The 9,563-nt window shown below is 32.5% G+C and overlaps 2 protein-coding genes across 6 annotated transcripts in view; one reads left to right on the top strand and one right to left on the bottom strand.

Annotated features, from left to right (window-relative positions):
• LOC109536157 (zinc finger protein 761) overlaps positions 1 to 2,705 on the top strand; it is a 7,195-nt gene extending 4,490 nt beyond the window's left edge. For all 5 annotated transcript variants that reach the window (XM_048669138.1, XM_048669139.1, XM_019902248.2 and 2 more), the window contains exon 2: positions 732 to 2,705. In XM_048669138.1, the coding sequence (XP_048525095.1) occupies positions 745 to 1,929 (1,185 nt within the window). In that variant the 5' untranslated portion in view covers positions 732 to 744 and the 3' untranslated portion in view covers positions 1,930 to 2,705. The remainder of the gene's footprint in view (positions 1 to 731) is intronic.
• Positions 2,706 to 2,967: 262 nt separating this feature from the next.
• Positions 2,968 to 9,030, bottom strand: LOC109536156 (N-acetylneuraminate 9-O-acetyltransferase). Its single transcript, XM_019902247.2, has 6 exons — positions 8,494 to 9,030; positions 7,891 to 7,987; positions 7,528 to 7,773; positions 5,069 to 5,336; positions 4,778 to 5,013; positions 2,968 to 4,723 (listed from the first exon to the last, which is right to left on the bottom strand). The coding sequence occupies exons 1-6, from the start codon at positions 8,618 to 8,620 to the stop codon at positions 3,304 to 3,306; spliced, it is 2,394 nt and encodes a 797-aa protein (XP_019757806.1). The 5' UTR covers positions 8,621 to 9,030; the 3' UTR covers positions 2,968 to 3,303.
• Between the last annotated feature and the right edge of the window lie 533 nt (positions 9,031 to 9,563).

The following is a 9,563-nucleotide window of genomic DNA, read 5'->3' as shown; positions in this document are numbered from 1 at the left end:
GCAAAATAAGGCCAAACTTTCATACTTGGGGTCTTTTTTTGTTAATTTCTCGAAAGCAGGTTGAGCTGGAGTGGTAATTAGTACACCGCTTAATAGTTCACTAAATAGGACATTTAAGAACTGAAGCTTCGCATAAAAAAGGTAGCAATTTTTCTGAGAAAAACTCCAAATTAAGAGAAAATTCTTGTTTTCCTGCGGTTGACATTTAAATGGCGAAATCGAAGCTTTATAGCCCATTTTGTGTTCGAGTAGTTTTCCTGACAAAGCCTGAAAACGGTTGATCCGATTGAGGTTTAGAAAAACTTTGCTAAGACTACGGCATCTTATTCTGCCAAATCTTATAACTGATGTTTACTTTGACAAATTACTTCAGCATCTGTGTTTATTTGTGAAATGATACCGTTTTCATTTTTACACTTTGTTTGAATTACAGATATTTGAATTATGTTCCTCTGTTATTTTCCTATGCATTTATAGTAAATTAAAGTATGTGATTGACTGAGGAATAAATATAAAATTATTTACGATTTTTGAATTAATAAAGCTATTGCGAAATATAAGCTGGAGATTTATTATTATTCAATTATGTAAAGATTGAAACATTAGAACCTGAATAAATGTTTGTTCCTTAAATAATTATAGATAAAGTTATAATTATAGATAAAGTTATGCTAATAAGATCAGAATGAAGTCTTGGATATTTTTCGCTAACTATGAAATTTGGTTTTTAGAAACGCAATTGGTATGACACCGGACTTCGATATGCAAGTAAAGGAAGAAATTACAATTGAAGAACAAGACTTATCTGCACTGGTAAAAATTGAAGACGAAGCTACATGTGATCTAAGTAGCTGCGAAACCACATCTGAACAGGCTGCGAATGCTGCTCAAATAAATCAACACTCCTGTAATATTTGCTCGACAAGTTTTATAAATAAGTCAAATTTACATATTCATTTAAATAAGTGTCACGCAGGCAGTGGGGGTTTCCAATGCAATATTTGCGGTTTAAAGTATAAACAAAGAAGGTACCTACAGGCTCATCAAAAGAGACACACGAAAAATAAACAGTACACTTGTCAAATTTGTAGTAAAACTTTATTATACTCAAATTTAGATGACCATTTGAAATCCCATTCAGACGCTCTCCTTTATGCATGTGATTTTTGCGATTTTACATCCAAGTTAAAATCTGACCTAACTGAGCATCGAAATTTTCATACTGATGCAAATCAATACACGTGCTATATTTGTAACAAAACATTTGCTTTAAAAGAATATCTTAAAGCTCATTTGACAACTCATTCAGACAAACGCCCTTTTAAATGTGATTTTTGCAATTCATGTTTCAAAAGAAAAGGAGATTTAAATGTTCACCGAAACAAGCATACAAAAGAAAAACAGTACAACTGTAAAATTTGTAACAAAACGTTATTTTATCCAACCACGTTGAAAAATCATTTGACCTCTCACTCAGATCAACAGGCATTTCAATGCGACTATTGCAATGCAACATTTCAATCAAAAAGCTGCTTAAACGTCCATAGAAACAAGCATACGATGGAAAACGAGTACAAGTGTAAGATTTGTAATAAAATTTTCTATTTTGCAAATCACTTGCGTCTGCATTTGAAATCGCATTCAGACAAACGCCCTTTTAAATGTAATATTTGCAATTTGGATTTCAAAAGAAAATGTCATTTAAATTCTCACCGAAACAAACATACAAAGGAAAAACAGTTTAACTGTAAAATTTGTAATAAAAAGTTTTTATATCAACAAAATTTTCAAAGGCATTTAAACTCTCACTCAGGACAACGGGCATTTCAATGCGACTATTGCAATTCAACATTTGGAACTGAATTTTCTTTAAACCGACATACTAATATCAAACATTTCGTTCAGCCAATTAAAGAAGAAACAAATTGAACAAAAAAATAAAATCAATATAAAAAATATATAAATAATGAAGGGTTTGCATTTCACTTGGATTCTAGTTGATAGATCTAGTTATTATTAAGAAAAAATTTTGATTCTGAAAACAAGTTTACATATTAACATATTCTATAAGCAAGTAATAATATAAACAAACATATATATACATATTTAAATAGATATTTTAACTTGAAATCCCGTTTATTGCACTGTCGAAAAATCCAGCAGGAGGCTTCTGTTTCCTATTATTCATGGTTGTTGTTTGTGCCTTGTCGCGAGAGGCACACAGCAAAATTATTTCATAATAATAATTTCCTGATGCCTGTTAATCCTTTAACTAGTGCAACTGTTTTTACATAAATACAACGAATTTTAACACAAAAACATATACATGGATGTCGTCATTATAAGAATTCAATTTATAATTTTGAACAGGAGCTGAATTTCATTTTTTACCCATTTTTCAACACCTGCACTTGTTAGTTTTTTATTCATTTCTTATTTATTAATTTCTTTTTTTTATTCATTTCTTATTTCTTTATTATTCAACTTCTCACGTAATTCAAGTATTTCGTTCGTTTTAACCGTGACCTCAATTGTTCGATTAGTTTTCCTAACAAAGCATGGAAATGGCTGATCTGATTCAGGTTTAGAAATGGTTTGTTGATACTACGGCATCTCATGCTGCCAATTCTTATAATTGATGTTTACTTTGACAAACTACTTCACCAACTGTGTTTAGTTGTGAAATTATACCAGTTTCGTTTTTACACATTGTTTGAATTATGTTCCTCTTTTATTTACCTATACATTTATAGTAAATTAATTAAGCTATTGCGAAATATAAGCTGGTGATTTATCCAACAAAGTGAATGTTCCTGAAGTACATGTAAGCGATGATTTCCATCTTCTACCAAGTTAAAATGTGAATAAATCAATTATGGTGCTCAGGGGAAGGATTATAAGTGCTTTATTATCACTTGGCCGCAACAGTCCTGGTAATGGTGTGTGAATAAAACGGAATTAAAGTTCTTTTCATATTTCATTAGCATTTAATATCACAGATTTTAAATATTACAATATACAATTATGTATCACAAAGTATCGTGTAGAAATATCTAATGCTTCTAGCTCTATATCATATCTCAGAATGGAAATCCCTGATCTGCAGCCTACTTACTACTGACCTCAATAATAAATAGTACCGTACTGTATGTAAAACATAATTTGAGTGTTGCGGTAATAACTTGGATGTATAAAAAACGCTGCTTGAAGAGCAAGTATTGGACCCAAATTGAGATAATTGCAATGTCCATAGTCCGAATTTTGACAAATAAAAATTGAAAAACATCAAACCAAACCACTTTTTCAATAAAACATTCCATCATTGATACCTATGGGTACTAAAATCGCTAGAAACAATATAAAGTTTCTCAGAACATGCTTCCACTCGCTCGGAACAGCGTATGGTAGGAGTGTGTTAGTTACCTGGTGAATCTCATGTGAAGCACAAACAAACAAGAAAGTGGTAATGATAAGATTTAATACAGGAAAGCCTGGTATTAGCACTAAAACGCCGTGTGTATCAGCCGCTAACCATATGTGGTACTGGCTCAGAAACAGTTCTAAATGAATCTCGCCAAACCATGCAAAAAAACTGGAATAGCGCGTACGAAGCATTCCAGAGATGTTCCTAAGAAAAATGTAACTCACTATGGGAATAAATACAACATACGAATGGATTTCACTGCATTCCAGCTCGTTTCTGCAAAGGAAAGTGATGGTCGTGTAGGTGCCCAGCCCTAAAAATGCGGCTAGAGTAGCACTTAGAGCCATCCCCTTTGAAAACAAGTTCGAATGATTGTTATCGTCAAATATATTATATTTCTGACCAACAGTTAGCAATAATGAAAAGCACATTCCATAAATAATTGAATACCTATCTAGCTTCCATCTGAACCACCACTCGTGAATATCATCGTCGGTGGTAACAAATAACGCTTTCCATGGTCTAGTGACGAAAATTTTCTCAAAGAATACTTCAGACATAAACAGTATCGTTATAATGCTGAAAAGGCAAACGAACTTGATCAGCAGATAGAAAAACTGTTTTAAATTGTTCTCAGACGTTTGAGCTGTAATATGAGGTGGAAATGCGAAGAAACAGTAGATCATCAAGTACCAGAAAGAAAGCAGAGGCCCAAAATAGTAAAACTGATAAGGCCTATTCATGCAAAGACACAAAGTCACGGTCATGAAATTGAGTTTAAATAAATTTCGGAAAAGACTCACAATACTTATGTCTCCTCTGTGCCAGACGTAGGAAAACTGTTCGTACCCCAACAGGAACAGATACGAAGATATTAACACCTTGATATGCATTTTTATTATTAAAATCCTGCTCGCTCCTGTGACATGATAAACCAAGATTACCAGTTGCATCCAACCTTTGCACTCGTTTAACTGGTCTCTGTGCAAAATTTTCGTCAGTTTACTGTCCTCAGTAAAAAATAAACCCAAAACCATTACATAACCGATTGGCAACCAAAAACTGAATTCAGAGTAGTATTTATTTTCTTTCATAAAAAAATTCGTGCGGTCGCATATAAAGAAATACGCCATAATAATGGACATTTTCGTGAGAGAGGTAAAAAGTAAATAGTAATTTTGAGTGCTTACAAGGGGCGCATCGCTTTCAACGTCTGGCACCAGTTGGTAGTCATGAAGCGGCCGCCCTCGAAGTTTTATAATGAATCGATACAACCCCATGCAATTCGCTGTTAGAACGCTGAAATATTGATTTTTGTCTCAGTTCCATCGGGTTCTGAATAGAAATACTTACCAAAAAGCTAGAATTACAAAAGTCACAATCTGCAAAGTAGTGTACGATTCCATTGAGCTGCAGCAAGTACCATCATTAAAGTTCATGTAATCATTGCAATACATATTCAACAAGATCTGAGTGCAGTGTTTCAATGGTCTTTCAGCTAAGTGAATACCATCAGGGCTTTCCAGCACCATTCCTTGCCCAATCAGCCGAATACTCCACCATAAATTAGCTTTTGAGTCAGACAATATCTGAAAATGTAAATCTCTGGTGCAGCCAAGTTCCGTGCAATCAATAAATACTCACCTCTATAGCGGCATTGTTATACAAATCCAGTAAATTATTCTTCACCGCCGCTTTGTCAGCAACAAGTTTATCTTGATTAACTGGCGCTTGTATTGTCCATAAGATTCTGGACTTTTTTTCATATAACCGATCAATGGGCTGCACCAGTCTAGTGAGGTTGATTTTATATTGTTCCACCGACTCTTTGGAGCCATTTGAATTGATAATGGACCACAACGCTGAGCCCACTACAATAACAGACGGTGGGTCTTTTGATGCCTCCCAAACTCTGAAAAACCGCATTATTTGTACAAGGGGGTGGTTCGACGTATTCCGATTTTCGGTTACACCGATTTTAAAAATCACTATTTTCACTATAATGTTTCAACTATACAGGGAGAACCAAAAAAGTTACATGTCAAAAATATATTTTCTTACATTGAACATCCTATATGTATGTGATTACATTATTAAATTCAAAAGAAAAATAAAGAAAAGTTTCAATAAGGCATAATATAGACAATGTGAACCATTTTTGATAAAATGTGAAACTGTGAAGACGAATTTAAAAAATTGTGGGCCCACTTCAGCAGTTATTCACACTGTATCATCTAGGGTAAAGTAAGGAGACATGGATCAGTGACAATAATTTCATCAATCAAAAACGTTTCGATTTTTCGACGGTGCAACCACCCAGCGTAAAGGTGTAGTAACGCTAATTTTTCTGTAACGGGTTACAACGTTCCAGCTTCACATTGGTAATAGGTTCCAAAATGCGGTTCCAAAAAGAAACATGTTACTTTTATAATTTTTCATTAAAAATGCAGAATGATGAGGATAGTAGAAATAGTGATCATATATAATGATTATCTTTATTAAAAACATAATTCTTAACATTGGTAAGCTTAAAATAAAATATTATAAAATCAAAAGCAAAACATGGGTCAGAAAAAACTGATAATAATAAAACTAGAGTGATTAAATAATAATAAGCAATACGGTTTATATGCGAAAATGTTTAAAAATCTTATTTTCATTTAAAAATGAATTAACATTTAAGAATAAAATTTTTTGCAGACGCTTTTTACTGATTCTAGTTCTTCGCTCGTTTATAATACCACAAGCTTTAGAAAATAATCTCTCGCATTTCGTTTCACAATAACAACAAACAGAAATGCGTGTTTGGCAAACCTGGACGTTATTACTCGAGTTACTTTGGTACCACCAGAAAATAATTTAAAAAAAAAGTAGATGTGTACGCTTGATTCATTGATTATAGAAAAGCGTTCGACTGTGTTACGCATCATCACTCTAAACTGCAGAAGTCAGAACAGAACATCGGATGAGTTATAAATACGAAAAGGTGTCAGATAGGGATGTGTCTTATCACTCCGCCTCTTTAATATGTATGATTATTATGAGGCAGTTTTCCGAGAAGCACTGGAAAATACGAAAGTAACGACCATTTCAAAAAAGGTTTTCAAGAAGGCAAAGACCTAAAAGGACGTTAATTTTTACCAATCATGAGTTTGTGTAAATTTCAAATCTGATGATGGCGTTGTTGTCTCGCCGAAACGTAATATAAACGATGTTTCGAAATTTTTACTTCACACTTTGACTGAGACCCAAGAAACATAGGAATATCATGCATGATAAGTTTAAAGTTAGACAGTCATAATGAAAGCACAATTGATTTTTCGTAAAATAATAATTTCAATTACGATTTAATATTTGTGCAACCAATCGCAATTACCTGGATAACGGTTGGTTTTAGACAATTGATGTTTTTTGAATAATTTTTAGCAAACGATTAAATTTTCATATGATGATCTAAAAACATATAGGGATCCCATTTAAAATACGCTAAACGTTTGAGTCGAATTGCTTAATTTGCAACGGGAGTTTTCGGACATTCTGCATAAATGTACAGTGAAATTATTTTTATATTACGTAGGAAAAAGGTTCTTTCGGAAATGTTATAAACTATACAGCGCGAATGGCTAATGAAGAGGACCCACAATTTTTTTAAATGCGTCCTACATTTTTCTTCATTATATTAAAAAGGGTGAACATGTTAGATATTATATCTTATTTAAAATTGCCTTTATTTATTCCGTAGAATTTTAAAATGTAATCATATAAAAGATGTTCTATTTAAAAAACAGAAGTTTGATATGTAACTTTTTAGGGCCCTTTAGCGTTGGGATTAATTTTAAAATGTCGAAAAAAAAGTACATGCAAAATAAAATGTAGGAAATAAATAGATAGTTAGTGTATTTTGTTTCAAATGAGCAGGGTTTATGGAGCGAAGCATATTTAAAGTGAAATTATACTAGAAACTATTTGGATTGGACTGATTGGATCAACCAGTAGAAGTACAACAAAATATGTACAGATAGGTACGAATTAAATTTGATTTGAGGAATCTACTGACTCAATAATATGTTAATATGTATTAAGAAAATGTAAACCATATTTACCTAAAAAAGTCTATCATTGCATTTGAAACAAACGGAGCCCAAAAAAACTCAACTTTCATATTTAGTATGTCGTCAGTATAAGACAAATTGGAATTCACATTATCGGACTCGACAGGCATTTGCTCATTCTGAGCCATATGTTTTATAACGCCCATATACAGCTGCTTAATTCTGCTGTCGCCAATAAAGGCATAGTGCGTTTTGTAGCCATTATAGTCTATATATCTTAAACAACGTTTGGTGTCTCTAAAATAACCCAGAATATTAAGAGGTGCAAACAAGTGGAGTTCGATTCGAATTGCAATCTGCTTGCTAAAAATGCATCAACAAAATTGAAAATTAATGAAACTAACTCATACTAACATTTTTGTATAAGGGTGCAGCATACATCCATATGGTTGCCATTCCTTATCGCCCTTATATCGGCCATCTGAGAGCAACCAGCGGCACGAATTTGTCCCTAAATTATTTACATTTACAAATAGACAATTAATGAGATACTTGACAATAGACAAGATTGAGTTTTTACATTTACTATTTAATTTTGAATTTAAAATCAAATTTTAGGATAATTAGGGAGTTAACCAAATCAAGAACATTAATACAACGCAAAAAATATTTCTGTTCTTCTATTAGAAACAAATCTGAATTCATGTTTTGATACTGAAGCAATACTATGTGTTCTATTGAACGTTTTAGTAAGTATCCAGTATAGTTTGGAATCTTGAGAGCGTAAACATAAAAAATTAATAGCTTAATAATTATAAGATGATGAGCAACTAAATTACTTTATTCGGTTTACCAGATTACTCCTGAACATGGGGGGTGCATAATCATATATGTTGCATCTGTGGCTTACAGGGAGATAAATAACATTATGAAGGTTTGTTATAACATCACTGAATATGAAGATGCAATTGCATATTGCACTCGAATAGAGATGCTACTAACAGGAACTGTACTTACCATATTTAACATGTAGTAGAGCATGATAACAGGCAAAGCACAGTATCAGAAAAAAAGCCAGTTTTTTTGCATTTTTTGAATTTATTTCCTCAATAATTTTTTCCATGCCTGAGTTTTCGTTGCTCATTTTGGTTGTTGCATCCAACTCCAAGCTGATTGTCTACTTAACTCAGTTAGTTCACTACACAACGCAATTCTGTTGCTTCTAACAGCTAAACATTGAATCTTACAGAGAATATAGTTTAATTTAATTTGAACAGATTTGGATGCATACAATCCAACTATTTGAGGTTAAATAAGTAAACAAACTTGACGCATCTGTCATCAAACTCAAAATTGTTTAATTTGTATATGTAGTGCCTAGAGATGACAACAGGGCGGAGAGGGCTGATTATATGAGCATTTCAAAGCTCAAACCAGTTCGTTTGGTGCCTTCGAAGCCTTTTTGTTGGATATTTCGTCTGAAAACATTTGCCTTCTTAAAAGACAAACTTTCCAGATGTCTTGTAATACGTATTGATGAAGAGTGTTATTTTCTCACAATAAATGTAATCAAATTCATTCCTGGGTTTCAGTCATTTCTTGCAAAATGCATGCCAAGGATTAAAGCAGCAACAACGCTACACATAAAAACTGATGATGATGGAAAAATACACCGAAACGTATGTTGATTGATAAATAGACAATAAATGACTGAAACCCAGGAATGAATTTGATTTGGAATTGAAACACAGTCAGGAAAGTATATACAATAAATGTAATTATTTTTTAATAACTTAATTGTTTGTATTATATTTTTTATGCAATAAAAGACCTGGGAAATGTTTGCCATTTAAAAAATCTAAAGTTTTGAGACGAAATACCCAACAAAATTGATTTTGAAGGCATGAATCCACCTCAACCATTTATATATATTTATTCAAGACTTTTTAATAGATTTAATAGAGAAGAAAATAGATTTTTAAATAAATACTAATCTTAAATTACTACTTTTTCTTCTAATTTAATTCGCACTAACTTGCACGATTTGCAGATAAGAATTATTTCTGAAACTCCTGAAAATTTTATTG

This window comes from Dendroctonus ponderosae, unplaced genomic scaffold (assembly GCF_020466585.1).
Source record: "Dendroctonus ponderosae isolate FM_Combo_2020 unplaced genomic scaffold, Dpon_F_20191213v2 Dpon_F_20191213_8, whole genome shotgun sequence".
Lineage (NCBI taxonomy): Eukaryota > Metazoa > Arthropoda > Insecta > Coleoptera > Curculionidae > Dendroctonus > Dendroctonus ponderosae.
Note: the sequence above shows the minus strand (reverse complement) of the source record. Positions and strands in the feature narration are given on the sequence as shown.

Coding starts and splice junctions, on each gene's coding strand:
- LOC109536156 (XM_019902247.2), bottom strand. CDS start 8,620: ATGAGCAACGAAAACTCAGGCATGGAAAAAATTATTGAGGAAATAAAT. Junction 7,988..8,493: donor TCTACTACATGTTAAATATG/GTAAGTACAGTT, acceptor TAAATAATTTAG/GGACAAATTCGTGCCGCTGG. Junction 5,337..7,527: donor GCAATGATAGACTTTTTTAG/GTAAATATGGTT, acceptor GCGGTTTTTCAG/AGTTTGGGAGGCATCAAAAG.